General features: G+C 34.4%; 2 protein-coding genes and 1 pseudogene across 2 annotated transcripts in view; all 3 read right to left on the bottom strand.

The window, feature by feature from the left end:
* The window catches only part of LOC149776469 (uncharacterized), a 58513-nt gene extending 46222 nt beyond the window's left edge, over positions 1–12291 (bottom strand). Inside the window, exons 1-5 of the mRNA XM_089941308.1 lie at positions 12284–12291; positions 10904–11035; positions 7434–8588; positions 6761–6770; positions 398–541 (exon numbers count right to left, since the gene is read on the bottom strand). Of these exons, the coding sequence (XP_089797434.1) occupies positions 398–541; positions 6761–6770; positions 7434–8588; positions 10904–11035; positions 12284–12291 (1449 nt within the window). The remainder of the gene's footprint in view (positions 1–397; positions 542–6760; positions 6771–7433; positions 8589–10903; positions 11036–12283) is intronic.
* A 1898-nt stretch (positions 12292–14189) lies between these two features.
* Positions 14190–25774, bottom strand: part of LOC149776467 (CCR4-NOT transcription complex subunit 1-like) — a 64281-nt pseudogene continuing 52696 nt past the window's right edge.
* LOC149776468 (CCR4-NOT transcription complex subunit 1-like) lies at positions 15261–21264 on the bottom strand. Its single transcript, XM_089942547.1, has 6 exons — positions 21169–21264; positions 19491–19558; positions 18321–18558; positions 17818–17981; positions 15942–16059; positions 15261–15398 (listed from the first exon to the last, which is right to left on the bottom strand). The coding sequence occupies exons 1-6, from the start codon at positions 21262–21264 to the stop codon at positions 15261–15263; spliced, it is 822 nt and encodes a 273-aa protein (XP_089798673.1).

Here is a 25774-nt window from a genome sequence, read left to right as displayed (position 1 = left end):
CATGACATAGTCTCATCACAGAGAGTATTTATTTTGTTATTGTTTGTTCTATCTCTCATATATCTATCCAATAAACATGCTGAGAAATGTCAATTAATTTTGTAACAGGCAGAGATAAAGAAAGCTTTGACACAGCTTACAGCCAGGTATTCTGACTTTGTCTTCTGGCTCAGTAGATAAAATACAAGCAGAAACTGCTTCTGTGCACCATTCCTTTCGATGAAGGCATGGATGGACATGGGCTGACCCTGTTGTTTGAATGGCTCACCAAAGACCTGGAAGTTATAACCACACATATTAAACCAATGGGCCTGAAGGCTAAAACCTACAAAATCTGGAGTTCATCAATAACTGTACTCGTACAGCATAAGCTAATGAATATAACGTATTGATTTACCTTAAATGTTCCATTCATGTACCACCGTTTCGCTTCTCGCAAAAGTCCTAACTGATATTCAGTTGCCAGCAGTAAGTGTTGCTTCCCATCCACTCTGATCTCTGCTACCAAGAAGTTAGTAGCATTGACGAAGTCCTCATTCAGCTATAAAAATCAGAACAAAATATCATCGTTATCAATATCATTCATGTAATAAAATATTCGTCCTCTCATAATACACAAAATGGATCACAATATAGTTTTGTTAGATGCATTTTAGTGCCCATATCATAGTAATTACTACAAGTTACAAATACAAAGAGACAAAATTTAAACTAGCAAAGCTTAATTATAAACTAGATACAAGACATTTAAATCAAGTCTGATAGCAGACAGTAACGTTAATGAGAAAACATATTAAAAAAATAAAAATCAATTTAAATCTTATAGTAAATTTATACCTAACTGTACATTGCTGTAGATTTGTCTGAGTTCTATATAAACAACAAACTTCAAAATACAATGTTCTTGGCTCTTCTGGTCATTGCTTCACTCTCGTTCTATTAGCAACTCTTTTCTAAATCTCCTTCTTTGGGAGAGAGTCTGTATCTGGTCCTGAACTCTCCAGAATAGCATATTCTGCAATTTTCAAGGCTGGTGGGAAAAGTTGCTCTCTAGCAGCACGTCTCATCTCTGAGAAAGAGGAAATCATGTTAATATTTTGTCAAACGAAGTTATCACAAGCGTATAATTCAACACTAAACATATATGGAAATTTCTTGCTTTTCCGCAAAAAGCCACTATCATTATGAAAAGCACTTAGAAATTCATTCCAAGATCATTGCCTTTCATATCACCACTGTGTCAGGATTTATTTAGTATTTCAAGAATTTTCACTACATGTAATGTTTATTCTTATAATTCAAATATTGTTAGTTTTTCAAATGATTATTTTGTCATATATTATGATTATAAGCTGCACAAGGAGTTTTTTATGATTATCATTCATCAACTCACCAAGATTAGGGATTTATGAATTAAATTTAAAAAATGATGTAATTTTTTTTTGTCGTTTGTAACAGCAACTTGTGACTTAAAGAAATATAAAATATAAATATTAAGGCAGTCGATGACTGAGTGGTTTAATTCATTGCCTTACGAAATCATCCAGGTCAAAACTGCAGGTTCAATTCCAATGTCAGACAGATTGAAACTTTGCATGTGAGAAAACTGGCTACTCGCTTAAGGTAGGTTGATAGTTGTTGCTGGATGTATCCATGCTAAATGGTTGAGTCAGCTTTAATCATTTTGGCCATTTGTGCTTACAAATATAAAATGGTCATTAAATGCATTTATTAGTGGGAATGTGTTTATTGCTATATTCATTAAAAGATATATGTAATGGAAAAATGTATAAATGATGATGAATAAAATGTTTTGAGTGAAGAAAGAGGCACAAGTATCATACACCTGAAGTTTACTCATAATTGCCTGGGATAGTTTAGTCAGGAGTGTCTCAGTAATCATTACAAAAACTGTTAAAATCATATGACTATATCAATCTCTGTTGAGACTGGAGGCAAGGGAAACATGTAATTGTAGAGACTGTATTTGCATCTTAATTGTGATTATCAAAGTTTCCTAACATATTAAAGCTGAGACAGAAAACAGATAAAGAAAGTGTGAAAAGTACAATGCAGTCACTGATTCTTTCCTAATATTGGTACTACAATCTGCATAATCAGTAAAGGTCTGCTGTTTGCTATCCATGCTTTATTTTTGTCTTGGTGTTAATCCTCATTGACCAGTGCTTCAGTTTTTGCAGCTCAGTGTTTTAGAAATATACTGGTATGTAAAACTGTTATTGACTTAGAAATGAATAGACGTGGGCATTGTAGAAAAGCTATCTTAAAAGGTCCTTTGTAACCCGGGCCTTTTCTGTCCAGCTCCTTTCTGACCATTTATTGACCTTTCTGGACCGGGCCTTTTCCGTACCAGTCCTTTTTTACCCATTACCATCTGTCATCTCATCAAAACTCTGAAAAAATCTGCAATTTACAGATTCTTGGCATCTTCCACAGGCAATTTATGGAATCTTGGTATCTTCATCACAATATAATCAATACCCGCCTGCAATATTTAATTTATAAACATTATAGTCGAATTAAAATTTGTAGAGAATTACATACATAAATGGAAGAGTTTTATCTCAGGTCTCCTTTAAGTATGATTTTTGTTTTTAATTTGAATATACAAAGATGGCCGAGATATGGAAGCAAACTTTGATGATTTTGCCAACAATATGATCATTAACATGGATCAGATTGTAGTGTACTTTGATAGCAATCCTGGACGGTCTGACGTCGCACTGATGATAAGATGGGGGGAGGGACAAAAGTGTGAGAATTAGCAAGACTGGTGCAGATTTGAAAAAATCTGACTTTAGTTCTTGCAGTTTCCAATTCAGGTGATGAGAAAACTAAAAACATATTTATGCACCAAAAGAATGGATCGTATGTGTGCAGCAGAAGGGTTGTGTTCATGAGATGCTGCTGAAGTGGATTAAAAAGTTTTATCTCAAGTACAATTTTATATATTTTAAAATACAATTTCAGTTGGAGTACATTTTGCGACATGTAATTTTCGAATGATTTAAAAGGTGTCCACAACTTACGACTTGAAAATACAATGTGTCCCAGAACATAAAGCACATCAAAAATTACTTTCAAAATTAATTTATGGTGTCCCAACAATTATGGTGTCCCAACATATACGGTAAATGGACAAACTCACTTGGACTAATGACTCTAATGTAGCCACTCTGATGAGACAAAATAGTTTTAGTCTTTTGGGGCTTTTTAATGTAAATATTGGAATGGCTTCCCTTTGAAAGACATTTTAAAATGTTTCAAACTATAGCTACACCTTCTGTCATAAGCTAGATGACATTTTATTGCTTGTTTCAGACAGAAATCCAAGAAAGTGTCAGTTCTGTTGTATTAAGCAATATTGTGGTGGACCATTTGGTGACTTTAGTACAAACCAAATTCTATTCATGTTGACATAGAAGATACATTACTGAAGAAAAAATTACCATCAATGATGCAAGCACTGCCCTTAAAAAAAGCTCCCAAACAGAGTTCAATACTTGATAGAGAATGGAGTAATCCAGAAAGTAGCCAACAGGTACAAAGTCAAACAGTGGTTGTTTTATTTTGGTGATGTTAATAAATAGTACAAAATATCATAAGTTTTCTTGGGAAGAATTTCCTGTTTAAATATTTTACGATAAAAACTGGTATGTATATGCATCTGAACAAAAGTCAGTATGGTGTTACTGCACTACCAATCGGTGAAGAGATTCGTTTTTATATTTCAAAGGTGTTGACAGAGTTTCCTTCAACAGCAGATAGTTTTAAAAGCCATGCAGCTTGTACATTTAAATGTATTGTCAAATGTAGATAAATTACAATGAAGAGTGCGTTATTTGACATAATTTATATCTCATTCACTTCTGCTGAAATCTCGGGTAACATTTTGGTATCAAAACAAGAAACATAGATACACAGTAGTAATCATATACAGCACTTACTGTTCAAGATTTAAAGATGTGTTTCTTAGGGGTTTTCTCATATAGTCCCAATTTTGATAGTGCTTATCAGTTATTTTTTTATTTTACAGGTATCTGCCTCTCTGAGCCCAAGGCATTAAGATGTATGAAAGGGTTTTTCTAAAATATTTGACAGTTTTTAAAAGCTCTTACTTTGAATTTAGAAATGATGAATCCATTAAAAATGTCAAGATGCAAAATGTTGAAAGAAAATTCTTTACTGGTTTTGTTGTTATTTAACTTTGTTTTAGCAGTTTACATTACCAGAGTACATGTTCAGTGTTGAAAGTTTGCCATTTATGGATGCCATTTATTGATGTTTATGGAATTTCAGATTGAGCATTGGTCAATGTTGTAAATGTTAATGTCATACATGTAATTCAAGTTCCAAAATGTCAATTATCCTGAGCATTCAGTTTTTAAAATCATATTTGCTGTCATGAGCCAAGCCTGTTGCTATGATTTAGGTACATGTCCATGTATTTGTGATCTGTAAGCTGACAAATATGGACGTAGATACAAAGGTATGGGTAAACACTGCTTGTATTTCAGATGGAGTTGTTATGTTAGTATTGAGTTCTAAGTTTTGTTGTTTAATTTTACTGGGTTGCAAAATACACATGGATCATGCATATTCTTGACCAACATGAGTTTCTTAAAGTGAAGTTTTTATGCTTGATTGTCTTTATCCTATTCAAGATTGGATCACATTTTAACAGTGATGTAAGAAATCAGTTTGGTAATATATTCTGAAATAAAGATGTTGAATTGAGTGCTGGTTTGAAGTATTATGTACACACCTTCCACCTATAAATAATATGACATAGAAAGCCTTTCATAATTTAGTAGAGATATTGCATATAACGTAAAACAGTATATGGTGACCTTGTCATTCACATTTTTTATCTCCTACAAACAGGATTATTGAGTGGTCATAGAACTGCATTTACTGCAGAGGAGTGACAGTTCATGCTAATAGCATATCAGATGTGTTATATGTTATGGAAAAAGAGAAGTAGAATGTAGACATTGTAGCAATCCTTTAAACATGACATGGATTTGCAATATACACATAGGCATGTTAAATACTCTTTCTCTTCAGCCCTAACAACTTTTATAAGCACCAGTCATCACAAATATGCCAGTTTTTTTTCTTCTCTCAGCTAGAAATGTTCATACCTAATAAAGCCTAATTTTCAATTAACATGCTGACTAGAAGTTTTAACTCTGTTGGACTGCCACATTTAGGTTTGCATTTTATATTGGAATACTTTGGCTATCTAAAGTCTGGCAATGGGCCCAGCCCTTGTACACTGTGACTAACATAAACATGATGTCCCAAGTGGAGCTAGAGAATCTTACAGAAATGATTTAGAACTATAATCTTAAATATAATGTTTACCAAAGTAACATAAATGCAATTATAAACTTTAATTGCAGTTACATATATATACAGATCAGGGTTTTCATGATTTTCTGACATAAAATCATTCTCATGTATCAATTCAATTAAAATCTGATCTCCACTGTCCCATGTGATGATCCGACACTGGCCGCTTAGGGGTCATGTTCTGGAGACCTTTTAATTTGCCAATAGAGATGCAGTTTTCAAAAATGTGAAAAAGGAATCAAAACATTCAGCTCAGATTGATATTCTGATGCCATAATGTTCAATTTTCCAAACACAAAGATATAAGACTTCATCTGATTGGCTGATAAAAGCAGTGATTATGGTAATTACATAGATCAACAGAACATGACTCCAAAGTGGTTGCTGTCAGACCATCATTTAGGACAGTGGAGATCTGATTTTAATCCGATTACTTCATGTACATATTTGTGTCAAATAGGAAAGTTTATCAGCATTAACTTCTTAAAAATTTTGGTTCAAAGAAAGCACAAAGCACAAGACAGCTGGATAAATTAAACAATTTTGTTGCGATATTCAAACAATAAAAACTTTATTACGTTCTTGGATAAAGTGGATTTTGTTGTTAAAAGGTTTAATCGTTATGAGTTTGATTTGTGTGGCCCATTAGAGGAAATTGCTGAATTGTACCATTTTTATCATCTGACATGCTGAAGCCAGGTAAACAAGGGCAATCATTTAAACAACAAAGGCACAATCACAACACCTTATTCATAATATTTCTTTAGAATTGCAGGTTGCTGAATCAGTGCATTAATTAAAGCATAAATAGAATTGTTTTTGTTTTGTCCAATAATTTATAAATTTACCTGTATGTTGAATAACTAAGTACAGCTTATACTGACACTTTTGCATGTCATTCAAAAATGTGTGAAGAAAACCAATCTCAGATTAAAAACAAAAAAAGCATGATTGTAATTTTAATACATCTAAATAAAGTAAATGACTAAATTAGATGTTAAGTTATTAAACACAGAGACAAAAAAGGTCATTTTTTATGATTCACTGGCTAGTAGATGTACTTGGAGATCCCTGTTGGGTGGGTAATTCTATTGTTAAATTCAATCTATCCATCCCCCTGGTCCAATGTATGTTTCAATGGAACAGCCCTAAGACATATGACTATTGCTTTCCCAAACAAAAATACCACTGCCAAGACACAGGATTATGATTCTGAGCACATCAATCTCTATGAAGTCTTACTCCTGTAATGCCAAAATTTGGTCATCACAAAAAATTATTGGTAATTAATATCATTCAATGTAGCAGAAAGAAAAGTTGTTAAGTTTACAAGGATAACCAATTTGATTTCTTCACAATCAAACCTCATTCATTTGAAACCTACTCTTGTGGCCCTGTTAAAAAAAACAAAAAACAAATGAATGCTGAGATTTCATGACTTTAATACATGTATCCTTTCATTTAAACAAGATACTGGGATTACATATGGCCTGATACTTAATGATATAATCCCAAATTAAATTATGAAATACTCTGTAGGAAGATGAACAAAAAGTACAAAATATTAGAATTAATTCTGGCTTTATCAGACAGCACACCCATAATGAATGAATTAATATTTGATAAAAAGATGTGAGACACATTTTCAAAGGTTGATAGTGACATGTTCATGTTGCTGCAATTCTTCAATTGGAATGAAATGAAAAACATGATGTATGTGTTCAATAAACCTAAAATTACAGGATATCTTTTCCTGGAAAAAAATAATAACTAACTACATGTATGAACACTGAAATGTCTATCCATGTATTTTAGAACATAAAGGACCATTCAGAAACACAGCATTAAATAAATTATCGTGACATTTATGCCTAACAAAAATACATTTGTTCACATTTATAAATTCTGGATGAGTATTCAAGCCCATACAGTTATTTCTTCCTATCATCTCTATTACTACATCTTTTCCAATAATGTCACTAAAACGTCTATCCCTTCATTTTGCTATATCGTAACTGAATGATTCATCTGTGGTAGGATTTGATTTGGGCTGTTACTCATCCTTCTCAGGTTCATCTGTGGCAGGACTTGATATGGACTGTTTCTCAACCTTTTCTGGTTCGTCTGTGGTAGGATTTGATTTGGGCTGTTTCTCCACCTTCTCTGGTTCATCTGTGGTAGCATTTGATATGGGCTGTTTCACTGCCTTTTCTGGTTCATCTGTGATAGGATTTGATTTGGACTGTTTCTCAGCCTTTTCTGGTTCATCTAATGTAGGATTTGAATTGGGCTGTGTCTCAACCTTTTCTGGTTCATCTGTGGTAGGATTTTTCTCAGCCTTTTCTGGTTCATCTAATGTAGGATTTGAATTGGGCTGTTTCTCCACCTTCTCTGGTTCATCTGTGGTAGCATTTGATTTGGGCTGTTTCTCCACCTTCTCTGGTTCATCTGTGGTAGGATTTGATTTGGGCTGTTTCTCAGCCTTTTCTGGTTCATCCGTGATAGGATTTGATTTAGGATATTTCTCAGTCTTTTCTGGTTCATCTAATGTAGGATTTGAATTGGGCTGTTTCTCCACCTTCTCTGGTTCATCTGTGGTAGCATTTGATTTGGGCTGTTTCTCTGCCTTTTCTGGTTCATCTAATGTAGGATTTGAACTGGGCTGTTTCTCAACCTTTTCTGGTTCATCTGTGGTAGGATTTGATTTAGGCTGTTTCTCAGCCTTTTCTGGTTCATCTGTGGTAGCATTTGATTTGGGCTGTTTCTCCACCTTCTCTGGCTCATCTGTGGTAGCATTTGATTTGGGCTGTTTCTCCACCTTCTCTGGTTCATCTGTGGTAGCATTTGATTTGGGCTGTTTCTCTGCCTTTTCTGGTTCATCTGTGGTAGAATTTGATTTGGACTGTTTCTCAGCCTTTTCTGGTTCATCTAATGTAGGATTTGAATTGGGCTGTTTCTCAACCTTTTCTAGTTCATCCATGGTAGGATTTGATTTAGGCTGTTGCTCAGCCTTCTCGAGTTCATCTGTGGTAAGATTAGATTTAGGCTGTTCCTCTGCCTTCTCTAGTTCATCTGTGGTAGGATTTGATTTGGGTTGTTTCTCAGCCTTCTCTGGTTCATCTGTGATAGGATTTGATTCTGGCTTTGCGAACTTGGGTTTAAATATGGTAGTTATTATAAATTTATATTCTTGGGCCATAGGCTTGAGCACTCTGCAACAGAAGTAAGAAATATCGAACATTGCATACCATACACTTAATGTGTATATATGACAAATGATGCAGCTTCAACGCCAAATGTAATTCAGCCTCAAAAAAATTCCCACTGCCTACACAATAGCAAATTTATTAACAAAACTATATCTTTGATTTAATGCTTTCACATAAAATTCATTCGCTTTGGGAGTATACAATTTGTTTTTTAGATGCTACGCTGGTTGTAAGATTGGTGCCTTTTCATTCAGAGCCAGCTACATACTGTCCTAATGTTAAGATTATTTAGTCAAAACCCTAAGATGAAAACTTCTGTTGTTCAGGAGAAACAGCAAACAAAACGAAACAGTTTTAGATGTATGCCAAGGCAGTCATTTTGGTGGATTGATTTGCATCATTCCAATACAGGGCAAATTAAATCTTGTAGCCATAGGAAGATTTTCATGATGGTGATCATTTTGTGTGGAAGATGGGAACCACTTTCATCTAAGTGCAACAATATATAATAGGAATTTAATATGAAGAAGAAGAAAAAACATGTGAGTACCAAACACTCAATCTGAAAAAGCAGTGATATTTTCTAGATGGCTGCCATGTTGATGGTCAAACTAGCTATGTCTGGTTTTGTGTTTATTGGCACAGCAACAGATGAACTGGGTTGACCTGATGGTAGCCATGTTGAGGGGCAAACTAGGTTTAGTGTTTACTGGCACAGCAACAGATGATCAGTGTTGACCTGATGGTAGGATCTAAACCTACACCTTGTGGCTAATTCTATTGTGCTATCAGATTGATATCATTTTCACTTTTGTGTGAAAACCCTCTAGTTATATAGTTATATAGACCATACAGTCAGGAAAAGTAGTGAAACAAATATTTCAAGATGGCATCTTTGGCAGTGATAGTGTCTGAAGGGTGCCAATTTAATATAAAAAATATAATCTGGGGTGACTTTTTAAAGTTTCATGGCAAAATGCAGCTAAATTTATATATGTATTACAAGTATACAGACTTTTGTCAATATGTATCTAGAAATGAAATGCAAAATGCATCTTTTAAGGTAGCATCTAATGAACATTTAAAGGTAACAACTAATGAATATTTCCAAGGTAGGAAATAATGAATATATCCAAGGTAGGAACTAATGAATATATCCAAGGTAGCAACTAATGAATATATCCAAGGTAGCAACTAATGAACATTTCAAAGTAGCAACTAATGAACATTTCAAAGTAGCAACTAATGAATATATCCAAGGTAGCAACTAATGAACAATTTCCAGGTAGCAACTACTGAACATTTCAAAGTAGCAACTAATGAACATTTCAAAGTAGCAACTAAGGAACATTTCAAAGTAGAAACTAATGAACAATTTCCAGGTAGAAACTAATGAACAATTTCCAGGTAGCAACTAATGAACATTTCAAAGTAGCAACTAATGAACATTTCAAGGAAGCAACTAATGAACAAGTTCAAGGAAGCAACTAATGAACAATTTCAAGGTAGCAACTAAAGAACATTTCAAAGCACCAACTAATGAAACTAAAAACCTTCTGGGTAAAGAGAATTTCACATGCAAACAGAAAGGAACTTCTATCCAATCAGTACTGTAGAACTACTGTTTAACTATAGTGAGGACAAAAACTACTACATACCATGTAACTGTAGCACAAAGATTACTTCATGGAGTAAGATGTAAGTGTAGTGAAAACAAAGCATCACATAAATGTTATGTAGACAACAGATTACAACATGCCCTATAATGTAACTGTAGTGTAGACAATGATTACTTCTTGAAGTATCACATAAATGCAGTACAAAGATTGCTTCATGGTCTATCATGTTACTGTAGTGCAAACAAAGATTACTTCATGGTCTATCATGTAACCAGTGCAAAGATTACTTCATGGTCTATCATGTAACCATTGCAAAGATTACTTCATGGTCTATCATGTAACTGTAGTGCAAAGATTACTTCATGGAGTATCATGTAACCAGTGCAAAGATTACTTCATGGTCTATCATGTAACCAGTGCAAAGATTACTTCATGGTCTATCATGTAACTTTAGTGCAAAGATTACTTCATGGAGTATCATGTAACCAGTGCAAAGATTACTTCATGGAGTATCATAACTGTAGTTAAGATTACTTCATGGCCTATCATGTCACTACAGTGTTGACAAAGATTACTTCATGGGTTTTCTTACACATTATTAGTCAACTGACCGTTAGTGAAAAATATTTGTTAACTTTACATGATATAACTAATATATATACACACCCACATGTAACCTATATATTGTTATATACTCACTTTTTTATCTGTGGAGAGCGGCGGATAAAGTCACGAGTAAATAACTCAAAGAGGGGGTTCTTCATGAGCTCAATGGTTGTGATAAGCAGGCCCCAAGGATATGGTTTAAAAGCCAACCTCTCCAGTACGCAACTGTAGGAAAGAATGGAGATGTTATAGAACATCATGCAAAGACAGACAACTGGATTTGAATATGAATGCATGTACTATTCATTTCAGAACTTCATGTTATTCTGTCCAAAAACTAAAACACAGCCTCAACTGATAAGTATATTTCGACAAGTGGGAATGTAACTTATAGTATCGTAACATATGGTTTAACTGCCTTTAATTTTCATTGAAAATTATGTAACTGAATTAACTTTAATAACAATTATTTTAGCAAGTCAGGAATAATAATTGTTGTTGTTGACATGTTCTCATATTTGGAGGTTTTCATAAACAAAAGTAATTTAAAAAATTCATGAAATCATGTTAATATGAAATTAAATTAAGTTAAAATCACATTAATATTCACAGAAGCATACATTCAGTTTGATCAAAATCAGAGAATAAATATGATAGTCTGATGATTACAATGATTACATCATTACTATACACAGACCTTATCAAGATCATCCAAGATGATATAATCCAACATCATGTTTGATCAAAGTCTGATCAGAAATATTCAACTTGCCTGATGAGCATGTATTCCATATTGTATCAAAATGCAATCAGAAATATGGCCTCAGTTTTAACTCAGCCAATTACATACAAGATGGGTCGATTTTGGTCTTTACTGAACTTGTTTGAAATCTTAATCACAATTAGATCAGAAATAGGGTGTGGAAAAAAGGTTAGCTAATCAGATGCAAGATCACCTCAATAATATTCATAGATCATGGTCATTACTGAATTCCTGTGAAATTGTGTTGATATCAAGCCACATTCCACATTTCATTTCAATTGGATCAGAAACAGAGACTCCAGCAATAAACTGTTGATGATGCACACATTACACACAATGAATTCAAGGCCATACAGCCAGGTGAGTTTAACCTACCATATAAATTATTTTTCTAAAGAGGTGCATCGACACAGTTAATGCCATTATTTTTTAAAAACAAAACGAGCAAAAAGATGCCATGAAAATAAATAACCGCACTTGTAACTTTGTATTTCAGTGTTGAAATCTACACAAAAGTTTCAATGGGCAGAATATATATGCTTCATAAAAAATAACATTTTCATCATTCTCAGTGAATGCTATAAAGTGCAAGTATGACTTGTTTACCTTCCCAAAATTTTGTCTAAATTTTATCATCTTCCTGAAAACTTCTAATAACAATTTAGAATCAGTGATATAAGAAAAATAACAATAGCTGTTGGAATACTTGCCTGGCCATTTGTTGAACGACTAACTCTCCGAAGACATTAAAAAACAAGTACTGCAGCAGGCAGCTGAAGTAGTATGTGTGACTGTTAGGGTATGTCAGCTGGTTACAGATGGCAGTAAAGAGGAACTGACGACCTGGGGAAAAAGTTGAAAAGTATATTGTAATCCATATAACTGAAAGCAAAGAATGAAAAAAAAGTGATCAGTGGCAACCCTTTTTCTTAATTAGTCTTCTTTAGCAAGTCTTTATTGTGGCTGAGAAAAACACAAACATACATGTGATTTTTTCCCCTCTATTCAGGCATGACAATAAAAAAAATTCAGATCTTTTGTCTGGGAATTTACTTTATGAAATCATCATCAGGAAATTCTTAAGCTTTAATCATACTGGTCTAACCTGGAAAATTTCTAACTTATCAAATCAATGAGGAGTCTAAATCTCTGAAACCAGCATGCTAAGACTAATACTAACAGAAATACTGCCATGAATGAAGATCAAGAAACAAGAGCCCCATGTGGGCCTGAGACTGCTCTCTGACGTCTGCTTAAAAGCCAAATGCATAAGCAGTTGGCCAAGAAGTATGTTGCTTTTTGTTGCTTTCTTTCAAAACTGTTGCAATTAAAATTGGGAACATATAAACGTTTTTTGAAATGAACCAATTGCTATATTGGAATATGCATTGCAGTCTCTTAAATATAGCTGGCTGAGGAAGCCAGAACTTGTATTAGTTGACCATAAGTCACACACAAGATGACTGTTGCATACAACAATATTCTGAAGAGACAGTAAAGGACAGTTGTTGAGAAAACTATAGTCACTAAATATTGAATCTGAGCAATTTTCCTTTCTATAATTCTTTGGGTGTGGATCAAAATGTTCTTATAACTGTGCATGTTTCCTGTGCAAGTATAACACACACCAACAACTAGGATCCTGTACATACTGTAGTTTCCCATCCTGTCAGTGAACAACATTATGTACAACTTTTGAAAATGTGTTACAGTTATTATCTAACCAATGACAATGAAGATGATTCTACTGCTATCACTAGCATAAAAAACCTAATAGTTACTAAATGCTACCAAAGGCGTGACAAAAATGGCAAGCACAGCAAGTATTTAGCCAAGCATTACATACCCACATAATCTAATCCATCTATAAGCTTAAGCAAGAATGCACTGTGTCTGGACTTAGCGATGGTGCTGGGTGTCAGATCTTTGCTGCTGATGCTATCGATGGCCTGAGTTCCCACATAAAGCACAAATGCATTAATCAATGGGATGTTGTAAGTGCAGATGGGATCATTTGACTGAAACAAAATACAGCATTGTCCATGTTTTGTAAAAGAAAAACTAAATTTGATATGCAAACTTTTTTTTAATTGCTTTCTCCTAGGGAAACTATTGTGCTACACTATATCCTTGTGGCATACAGGTACCAGAGCCAAAGGTGAGGGTACTATGCCACCTGCCAAACACAGAGGTTACCAAGGATGAAGACAATAACAGACTTTATACATCACATATTTTACACATGACACAACATTTATCAAACAACAGTTAAATATACACATTGGTTGTAATTTTAAATTAGCTGGACATGGCAGTGGTTCTGACTGTTGCCAGATATATTATCATCAAGTCATTGGGAAAATCATACTATAAACAAAATCCCTGTAGTTTGCTAATTGGACCTTAATTATCATGTAATGTATAACCAACAAAACGTTTTCACACATAAAATCAAAACAATGTTGATGCATATTCATAATAAAGTACAAAACATGTAAAGGCCTGCTTTTTTGTCCTTTGATATAGAAACTAAATTTTGATCCCAGAATCATGGATTTAGAAAGGCAATTATCTTACAATGGCTTTGTTTCTGCACAGAATGCAAAAAAGAATCATTCAAACACATTTATTTTGTAACTGGTGGATATTAATGCTCACCAAAAGGTTCCTCGAGAGCTTACGAAAGATGGTTGCTGGAGATCCTTTTTTCAGATAGGAATCCAAATTCTGTGAACAAAAACAGCATGACATTTTATTCAGTTTATTTATGCCACTGCTTTTCCTTTTCTACCTATCCATTTTACAATTGTTATCGTAAATTAGATCTATGTTAACTTTTAAGAAAACAATCACACAACTGTTACATCTGAAAGTAGAATTTACAGAAGTTGGAAGCAAAATAAAAGTTAATACTACATGTACTTTCAAGATCCTCAACATGTTATTAACTGAGTGAAACAAGGTTATTTTTTCACAACATAATTCTCAAATACACACAGGTAAAATCTACATAGAATGAGAGAAAGTTGTTGAAAAATTGGCGGACAAATATATAACATTTTTGAAAGAGAAAATCTAGACTCATTGGCTTTCGCAAATGCATATGAGTACCATTTTTTTTATGTTACATAAATCATGAATTTAACAGGTATCTATAAGTCATAGAACACTGTGAATGAAGATACCTTACTTTCTTGAAAGGTGCTGTCTCAATCATGTTCATAAAGCTGCTGCTAATGTGTGGAGGTTGTCTTATTTCTGGTAGCATGTCAACCTTCAGGTCAGGTGTAAATGGATCTGGCACAGGTATCTTATGTGGAAAGGCACAGGAGATAATGTTGCGCATCTGAATGCAGTGTGGTAACATGGCGTCACAGAATTCATAATGATACTCACACAGAAACTCTGGGAAGTCATGTAGCAGAACTCTTAACACTTTTAGTGTAGCCTGTGAAAAGATTATATAGTTATACAGTCATAGTGTATCAGCATGGTCTCTTGAGATCTGATTCAATATACTTTTTAAATGGTTGAAAAACATGAAGGCAATCATTCTGTCCATTGATTTTTTTAAAATTATCCCAAAAGATTAAATCTGAGGTAAATCTGGCATTAAAAGGCTTTTAAAGGACAGCTTATCTCTGTCAAGTATTAAACACCTCAAATAATATGATCTATATAACAATACTAATTTGTGAAAGATAAAATTGCAACAGACCCATTTTTAGCAATGCTTACCTTGTGCAGCATAAGACAGGCATTCTTGTCAGAGGCTGACAGGAACTTGAAGACATCAATTAATAACTGGGCATACATCTCCCAACTCTGAAAATGTAAAGCATGACATAATACTGAATCATGACTTTGATAACACATCTCAGATTTGTAATTGTTGAAAATAATTATGTGGAATTAACTGAAAGAAAGGAAAGAAAAACAAAGTTTTTTCCTTCCTGTCAATATCTGTGATAGCAGGGATGACACATCATTTATGTATTTTTTTTAGTGTTTTGCCTTTAACAATCCATACTAGATCATTCTCATGTGAGCTCACACATATCTCATCTCAAAATTCTGAGCAAGTATAATGAACAAAATTAAATGGAATCCCTTACTTAACTTCTGACAAAATTAATGTTGATAAACAATATTAAAACATTCAAAAAGACCCCAAATAATTACTTTAAAATCTCTGTAAGTCTGATTTGATAGGAAAAGGTTGCAATATAAAGACAATCTATTTTGGATTTATGGAGGTTGACTGAATCAACAACATTTGTAAGATTTTGAACATAGTCCCCCTTAAAATGATATGAATACACTCTGAACAAACAGTCTTTTGAAAATCTGGGGAAAATGGGGCAATACCTTCTGTTCTGGAGTGTCAACAAGCATTCTGTCCATGAAGGCCCTGTGTGACACAATCTCCAGCCAGGCACTGGCAAATCTTGGGGTATTAGTAGGATTCAAAACATGTAACAAGTTGCTGGAAAGGAAAAGGATGAACAAATGTTAAGCAAGATCTATATATCCAACAAATATAGGATGAAATTTCTAAAACAATTAAAAGAACATTGAAGAAAGCTCATTAACTTGCATATGAGTTCACCACAATATCATCTTGCATACAAGTTCACCACAATATCATCTTGCATATGCGTTCACCACAATATCATCTTGCATATATGCAAAGTGCATCAATATTTACTGCCTCAACCATGATCTAAATGATCAAAATTTTCATCCTTACCCAGAAATATCCATCCATAAGGAATCTCACCCAGAATTTTAACATGAAATTTTCTTTATCTAGACTTTTTCTTGTCCAGAATGGCCAACACACTTGTTAAGAGTATTTCTATAAGCCTACACATTTCTTTAGGGGCCCCAAGTGGCCAAGTGGTCTAAAGTGCTCTCAGTTATGGATCACTGCCATCTCACCTCTGTCTGCATGGGTTTGAGTCTCGGATTCGGCCAATGTGGGCATGTGAGAAAGCTTGCCAGTAGCTTCTCGTGGGTCGGTTGTTCTTTCCGGGGTTTTCCTGGATTCTTCCTCCACCATTAATACTGGCCGCCATGTATATGCTGAAAAATGGCATTAAACCCAACAACAACATCAACATATACTATCTTTTAACAGTCAGTAACAGTTATGGTCCAGTGAGAATAAATAAAGTATCCACTATTGACAGTCTAATCACCCGGTTGCTGTTCCATACATGCTTTGTTTTTGTTTTTTATTCATAGATTTGGTTTTTCTTTGTTTGCACTGAGAAACTGTATTCTGTGACCAGTCGCTTATGCTGATCCTTAAGTACATTTGTACCTGAATCCAAAGAAAACTCAAAAGGTAAAACAAATTCATTATAATTCAGCATAATCCAGAATGGTTGGCCTCTCTGCTAACAACCTCATTAATAAGCACTGCTCATTACCAAACTTATGATTTTGATTATACATGCATATTTCCTAAGACTGAGACAAAATCTGATCATAAATATTGTCTCCTGAGTGGTAATAAGATCAGTTAAGCAGATGCAAGATGACCTCAGCAAGATGCATAGATCTCACTCATACCGAAATCTGTACAACATACCGATGATATAAAACTATTTTCCAATTTCGAGCAATACTGGAAAAGGCCTTTAGAGTAGTGATGCATAATGGGTGATGGACACATAACCATATCATATGCTCATGAGTTACAAATTAATGTTTTCTCTCAGGAATGAATAATTTCCTCTTAATAAAACTCTGAATATTCTATGTTAGTGTCCATTAAGTAAATTTGGTTTTCCTGCAGATATTCACATATTCAAAAAGGATACTTGTGGTTTACAATCTCAAAATGGCCTTGCTCATCAAGGTTTTGGTAAATACCAATCTTTCTGAGATAGTTATCATTGATGACAAAAGCAAAGATGAAGGATGTTATTAAAATGATGTCAATCACATAAAAGATCCACTGAAATGGTGTTTGCATTGACAATAATAAATGCAAGAGGCCATCTGAAAGGGCATGTGAATTATGGTGTCTGCATTAATGCCAATCACTTAAAATGGTTATCTGAAAATATGGTGATTGCATTAATGATAAAAATGGTTTGAGAATTAAATAACTTTCCAAATGTGGCAATAAATACAAAATGGTGGGAGAGAGTAAAAAAACGATGGAATCTATGCAGTCATTTTTGATGAAAATAAATCGATAATTTGCCAAGAATTAAAAAATGGAAACACATACCAGAAGGTATTAAGCACTTGGAAGTTGATGTTTTCAAGGATAGGCTCCGCAGCATTGAGTTCAATGAAAAACCTAATGAAAATTCTCTGGTATGGAAGCTGATCGAATGCTGTCTGTTTGACCTCATGATCTTGTAGTAACACTCCAGCCACAATACGTAGCACCTGGGAACAAAAATTTAAATCATAAAGGCTTTAATTTTGCTTGGAGGTGAAACAGACACTTGGTTCTGTACAAATCATGTCAATATAAATCAGCACAGGAACCAAAATGTCTAATAAATGACAATTACTGCTGCAGTACTGTTCTGTATGCAAAGTCAAACCACTGCAGAAATAGTACAAATTTATGGCTAAATTTATTTTATCAAGCTCACGCTGGTACTTTTTCATGTGAATAATAACTAAATTTCACAAAACGTCCATTATTCACAAAATATATAGCTTCCATTTACATAATGAATTGATAATGTCCAAAATATGTAAAGACTTAATATACTGTACCTGTCGCAAGAACGCTGAAAAAGCCACGGGACTTTTTCTGTAAGCAGGTCGGGATTGGTATATGTTGACCCATTCTGATATCATGAACTCTATCTCTTCACAAAGCACATGGGGGTCATCTATCCTGCGAGCCTGTGAAATACTGGATTGCATTCTGGCATTGGGGTCTCCGTGCAGTTGGTCCAGCACACCAAAATTCCCATCAGTTCGATGCAGGTCTTTTATCAGTACAGTAAGGCTGCAAGGGGAGTCCAGATATTTTTTTTTATTAGTGAGAAATGGAAAAGTTTTCTGTTTAGAAATTGTGACAATTTCGAAACAAAATCTTGTAATTAAAGCCATTGTCAAGATTATTATTCATTAAAAATAACAAATGAAGCAAAATGAAAATATGGACGCCAAAATACAATTTTATGGCTGCTATAATTGTACTGTTATTCAGGCTGATTACACCAATGAACAATAAAATGTGCATAAAGAATAAAAGCAATCAATATCGTACATTAACAGGCCAGACTGGTTTAGTTGTTTAGGTGTGTCCTTGGAACAGCACATGTGTGTATGTGGTTTGGATTTTTAACGTAGCTGTTTCAGTCACAACTATGAGTGACAGTTTATAGTGATGTCTAACACTGGGGCATCAAAACGGAGACATGCATAATCATGCCCCACCCAATCACATTATCCTGACACCAGGCAAACCAGTTGTAACACTAACCTCTTAATGTTGAGTGCCTAGTGAGGCAGCTGCTTGTACCATTTTTCATAGTACCATTTTTGTATAAGTCTTTGGTATGACTTGACCGGGTTCGAACCCATGACCTCCCACATCCGATGCAGATGTTCAAACCAATTAGGCCACTGGAGCAGTTAGATGCTGTTCAGAAAATATTATAAAGTGTATGGGGTAAGAGACAAGCCAACCAAGTTTTGTCAAACATGGCACAGTTGTTATGAAAAAATATAAAACAAGCTTTTCCATATGGTTGTTTCAGAAGCCATGCCATTGTTAGAAGTCAATGGTGACACAGAACAAACCCATAAGCTCACTGAATCTTATAACATGGTGAGCAACTATTAATTTGAAAGCAGAAACCTCTGATGTTGACATCCCAACTGTTTTCTAAACACAAATAATTGTATAGCAGAAAAGGAAGGAAGCACACTCACCCCTCTGGAGCTAGATCTGGTTTTGCAGCGATCAGTGTCAGGGCTTTAATTGTGGAACTTAACTCAATCTGAAATTAAGACAAGCAGACATCTGAGCTTTGTATTTTTAATTCAAAACCTTAGTTGTCAGATGTAAAGCACACCACTCCCTTGATAACTCGCGCCCTGATAACTTGTGAACCCGCTTATAATGTGGGGTTGAGCATGGATCCCATTTATAAAACCAGAAAATATGCAAAAAAATTGGTCCCTAATTCTTGAACTTGAAGTTAATTGTGATCAAAATTGGAAACTGAAACACTGATATATCGAACGCTTTATAGGACCTGAAAATTTTAAATTATAACTTTTAATATGAAGCCATATAACTGGCTACATTTTTTTGATCAATGATAATGCCACATCTGGTTGTAGGCAATACATTAATATTTCAATGCCAATTAAATTAACTTTTATTAAATGAAATTTGTGTTTTAATTCTTTTTTTTCATTCCTTTTAAGTGTAATCATCATAAATGCAATGTGTATTAAAATGTAAAATGTGGCAATCTACTGTAACAGTCATGTCCACAAGCGTTTCTCTGAGAACCTGATTATATACTGACCATGTTTTGATAACTGATTTGCCGAAGTATTTGTATTGTTGCACTGAATTAAAAGTTGGCCTCCTTTGTATTATCACAATAATTATGTATTTTGAATCAAGTAAAGGAGGTGAAAGAAAAGAAAAGGTAAAACGCATGCAAATCCTATATACCTAAAACCATGCGTCCCAGGTTGTATGTCGGGTTAACTCACTTCATCCAATCAATCGAACACTGTTATTGTGTATGTAACATAAACTAACTTAAATTAATGGACTCATTCATAACTGATTAAAGATTGCATGGCAACCAAGTGAAATGAATACACTGTAAAATAAAGAGCTTGGTTTCACGGATACAGACCATTGTGGGCAAGCAAGTTTAGAGACTTCCTGAACTGGCACATTGAGATATCCTAAGGATGATAAATAGTTTTACGAAATCACGACGTCACTATTGTACTAAGTGAACAATATCAAAATTGAGTTTCGATGTAGATGATATGCATGATCATTGTTGAAACCAGTTTAAACTATCATACATATGTTGGACATTTTGAAAATAAATGTTATTTAGATAAAATAACAAAGTTGTTTAGAAACTCCACATCATTAACAATTTTTTCGACGTGATTGTAATTCAGTCAGCCCAGTTTTCTAAAAAATAAAACCAAGGTTTTCTCTATGTCTAAGTGCATTGTCAATTTTGGAGGTCTCTTGGTAACTCGTGCCCTCGTTTATAGTGCAGTTTATGTCTGTTGACCCCATTGTGCATGAGCTATCAAGGGAGAACTGCAAATGATGTACATGTATAAGGCACTTACATGATTTACCATTTTGCATTTAATGGGTATTAGGATTAAGGGTCTGTAGCTGTTCCAGTTAGAAACAAGTTATACCTCCAAAATAAACCTACTAACAACAGTTGGCAAATTTAAATATAATTCATTTTTATTTTATTAAAAGTATTATATCTATGCAGAAGTGCCTTCACAACAAAATTCTGGAACACATTTAATGACTATATTCAACGACTAAAGAATTAATGTCTATTTTCATTGTATGGTAACTGTTCCTTCTACACTACTAGCTTACCACAGAGACAAAACTTTGGAGCCCCCTGTTAATGCAGTAGCACTGTACAAGATCCATGGCAAAATTGACTGCCATGGAATTCTTGCCACTGTCCATCAGCCACACAAGACTTGGGTCATACAGATTCAAGTCAATCAGCCGATATCTGACCAGCAGATCTACCAGTTCAAAGTTGTATTTATTATCTTCATGATGGTGTGTCAGGATTCTGTATGTAGGAAAAAGAAACACATAAAAACTCCATAAAGGAAACAGAAAGAGAAAAAAAAACAGAAAAGGCATAAACAAATAGCTAAATGGGGATTTCAAAAGGCACCAAATCTCATAATTTCATTAATTAGTTTGTAATTTATATGCTGGTTGTCACTAGTGGGTCCATAATAGTCCAAATGGGACTTTCTATCCTATCATGGCATCCATATTTGTGATGGTCAGATTATTTTTATGAATTTTTACAATTTAAAATTCTTCAAATAAATTACTGCACATATTATAAGAATGATGGTCATACTTTTTCCACATACTTTTTTGAAAAATATTTGAACTAGAAATTAAAACCACTTATTCTCAATCTTCCATTCATGTGCAGTTCAAAAGATATCACTACTCCACCATGTATTTTTTAAGAATTAGAAAATAACTTACAAGCAAAAACTCCTGTTTGGTTTTAAATAATGGCAATGTTAGATACAGAGCAAACCGCCATAACGCATCCCATGATAATGCGAATTTGGATAATGTGGTCATATTGTGACTCCTGAAATTTCGCACGTCAAAAAATATTTTTTGTTCCCAAGTCCACGAAATAGTGCATAAAAAATGTGTTATCATTTTGGGGAAGTGATTGCATATGAATTTGAATAATACGATCATGGCATGGTTTCTGAAATTTTAAATACATGTACATGTATTTTTATCATAACGAGAAATAGTGTGTAAAACGTTTATTATCATTTTGGGGAAGTGTTTGCAAATGCATTTTAATATAATATGATGTTGGCGTTGCTTCTGAAATTTAACAATTTCACTGGGTTCTTGAAGTGTTATGCCAAAATAAACTATTGGAAATGTTACGTATTACTGAACCATGAGTCTTTGTGATTGTCTTCAATTAATTCTGTATACAATCATTGCCCAAACAAATAGCCAACATGTGTCTCATCTTTAACTGCATACACAACCAAGCAGCAGACAATGTGGTGGTTGATAAAAGATTCTCACAATTTAATAAACATCAAAAACACGAAAGCTGCCAACATGTTTGCTGGGCTTGGCAGTGTTATTAGATGCAATCAGTTGAGCAGTAAATAATGTCCACTTTATTTGATGAAAATTGAAAGTGAATAGGTGCACAAGCGTTAATTATTAGAAATTTACAATGGATAAATGTACACGAAAACGTGTGAGAAAATTTTAGCAGTATGAAATTTGTACAGACACCATTCATAGACCCTGGAACGTAACGAACCATACACGTGCTTTGTCCTTCTTAACCTATTTTTGCTGTTAATTTTTCCCACTGAATAAAATAATGCAGGAGCAGTGCAAACTGCTAAAGGGGCATTTGACAAAAGTATAGTAGAATATAATTCAGTCCCGTTATATCATATATATTGGTAAGTAGTCATCTACACAAGGATTTCATTTCCAGGTTTTTTTATCACAAATACATAAGACTGACATTTTAACCTCAAATAACTTATGTAAAAAATCAGAACCAGTAAAAGTATTTGGTTTAAATTCGCAAAACGTTTCTGGACAGTGCCTTTAATGTGGAATGCAGTTGTAACTATGATAACTAACCTGGTGACCTGTCTACTGGTCCAATCAGGTCCATATAAATGCATGTCTTGCAGCCCCGTTAGGACCTTCAAGTAACAACATCTGCAGAGCCTCAACAACTCATGGTCTTTCGTTACTGTGTCACTGCCCAGAAACCCCTCCATCGCCTGGAATAAAAACAGCAATACATCTCCCTTCATCCTTAATACAAACAAACACATTTCATCAAAAAATTCAAATACTTTTCATGGACATAAATTTTCAAGCACTTTAATTAGGTGGGAATTAATTAGGGATAATGTTGATTAAAGTATATATAGTCTACATGCTTTCACTGTATACTGGTCAATGCGTTTAAAGTCTAATACCTAAAAACAGACCAATGTGACCTTGATCTTTCAACATCATTGCAGTACACTACTGTATGCCCCGTGACAAGATGTAGTATCGTTTATTTTCATTGGGCTCAATATTCGTGGTTTTGTAAACGAAGGCATTTTCATGGGTACTTAAAATGGTGGTTATGTAAGTCAAAGTTTGCATAATAGTAGAACCTCTACAAATACCTAAAATAAAAAAGAATAAAACTATGACAATGCTAATGGTGGTCACTTTAATGTTTAAAACAATACTACCACCTGTATGAGCACAATCAAATTCGACTTAGACCCCACTTGGTTCTTGGACTTCCTAACCTGTCAGAAGCTGTGAACATGGCACAGGAGCTTTCTTACCAGACAGCTAATGTTTGTGCCTGCCTGTTACCTCAACCACTAGACTTGACAGTAAATAAAGAGCACAAAGAATTAAAGTCACCCTTCCATGAGTGGTATGCTAAACGAATCATGTACGCCATTACGGAAAAAGATGTTATCGGTGACGATCAGTGCACAGTAATAGTAAACCTTGCAACCTCATTAATCAAGCCAATTCATGCTGAATGGATAACTGCAGCGCACGCAACATTGAGTGAAAGATCGGACCATATTATCAGTTATTTTGAGAAAGCTGGACTTGTTTAATTCATCAATTTGGGGATTATTTACATGAGAAGCATTTGTGAGTGACTTGACTGACACGATGTTGATACAGCAGCTTTGTCCAAAAATATGTTTTGTGATTTTGATTTTTTATCAATCTTTCAGTCATATCACTACGATATCTGCAGTGTAACAGTTTATAGTGATGTCTAGCTCTGTATCATCATGCCTCAGACATCCGATAAGATGTCCCACCCAGTCACATTATCCTGACACCAGGCCGACCAATCCTAAAACTAATCTCTTAATACTGAGCACCACCAAGTGAGGCAGCTGTTAGTACCATTTTTGCAAGTCTTTGGTATGACTCAGCCGGGGAGCGAACCCACGACCTCCCGCATGTGCACTGAAACAATATAAAATGATTTTAAATTCTTGCCTCAAAAGGTTAATTACACATGTAAAAGCTAATATTTAATTACAAGATTACAGTATTGACCTTGATTTATCAAAAAAATGTGAAGTGTGAGCTTTACTACTCTGCTGTAATTAGTGTATATACATAGTGTTGCATTAATAATAGTGTTTCAAGAAATACAGTATTGACCGATTTTTCAAACACTAGTAGCTGTGTTAATCTCTATGAATATAACATTGAAAGAAAATGGAGGGGGGGGGGAATCATCATCCTACTTGGATCGCTTTTTCTTGGGGATTTAAATTAGTGGTTCGGGGCAACAATAAAAATGATGAAAATTGGTCCCCCACAAAAAATGATGATAGGTGACAGCAGCAGTAAATAGTGGTGTCAAATCCAAAAGGCCAACTGCTCAAAATACACACAAAAATTTCACCCAAAAAGTTGACCTTGGACAGAAAGAGATGGAACAATGGGTAGACAACAGATGCATGGGCTAACATGGTAAATACTTTTTCCTATCCATGTGACAACTGTTACAGGATTGTGATAATAAAATTGTCTCAGGATATCTATCTCCCATTGCTTCCTAGTTAGAAACAGACAAATTTCAAGACTGTACTATACATGTAACTGATGACCCTCAAGAATGATGTCAATAAGAACAATCTTGTTGGAATTAAAGTAAATTTATTCTTTTTGAATTAGTGAGAAAATAATTAGTGTGGAGGATGGCAAAAAACTAAAACTATTGTAACTCCTTGACTGTGCTCTACTTGTTGGGTGACAACTCATACAATGATTTTGTTGCAATTATGACAAAAGCAATAATCCAATCAATTTACATTTTACCAATGGTTATTATCTAAAGTACAAAATCAAGCAATAATAATGGCTCAGGGGGTCACTATATATTGCCAATACTTTATACAAAAAATACTTCCCCTCTGTTCTTCATACCTTCTGAGGAAGAGAAATAATAACATCCTCATTCTCCTGATAGTTCCTGGCCATTATGACAGCTTCAAGAAGGGAGTGAAGCTGGGTGCATATTTGGATTGTTCCACTGATGTTCCTTATCAGCCTCATGCTGTTCCTGATCTCCTCTTCAATCCGGAAAAAAAGTAGCGGCATTGGCTGAAACAAAATATAATCTTTTAGTTAACAAAAGGAAAACCATATTTAATGTTGATGTGTGCCATCGTTGCGGCATGCTGCCATTGATAGCTAGATATGGTCATGGAGTGGATAATACAAAAATAAAGGGATCTCACCAGCTAGGTAATATATTCTGGAACTGGGTATTGAACCCTGGATTAAAATGTTATGAAGCCTGTTTAGTGTTATGTTCCAACTGCTTTACACAAGACACAATAATGCCATCAGATTATTTTATCAGTGACCAAAAATTCCAATAGCCCAATGC

The sequence above is a fragment of the Sinohyriopsis cumingii genome, chromosome 18, assembly GCF_028554795.1.
Source record: "Sinohyriopsis cumingii isolate HCF-2022 chromosome 18, ASM2855479v2, whole genome shotgun sequence".
In the NCBI taxonomy this organism is placed as follows: domain Eukaryota; kingdom Metazoa; phylum Mollusca; class Bivalvia; order Unionida; family Unionidae; genus Sinohyriopsis; species Sinohyriopsis cumingii.
Note: the sequence above shows the minus strand (reverse complement) of the source record. Positions and strands in the feature narration are given on the sequence as shown.

What these genes read in the sequence shown, in the direction of transcription:
- LOC149776468 (XM_089942547.1), bottom strand. Translation starts at nt 21,264, where the DNA reads ATGGACAGTGGCAAGAATTCCATGGCAGTCAATTTTGCCATGGATCTT. An exon ending in TCCAAAGTTTTGTCTCTGTG is followed by an intron (nt 19,559 to 21,168) that starts GTAAGCTAGTAG and finishes TCTTAATTTCAG; the next exon opens with ATTGAGTTAAGTTCCACAAT. An exon ending in TTGACACTCCAGAACAGAAG is followed by an intron (nt 15,399 to 15,941) that starts GTATTGCCCCAT and finishes TTACATTTTCAG; the next exon opens with AGTTGGGAGATGTATGCCCA.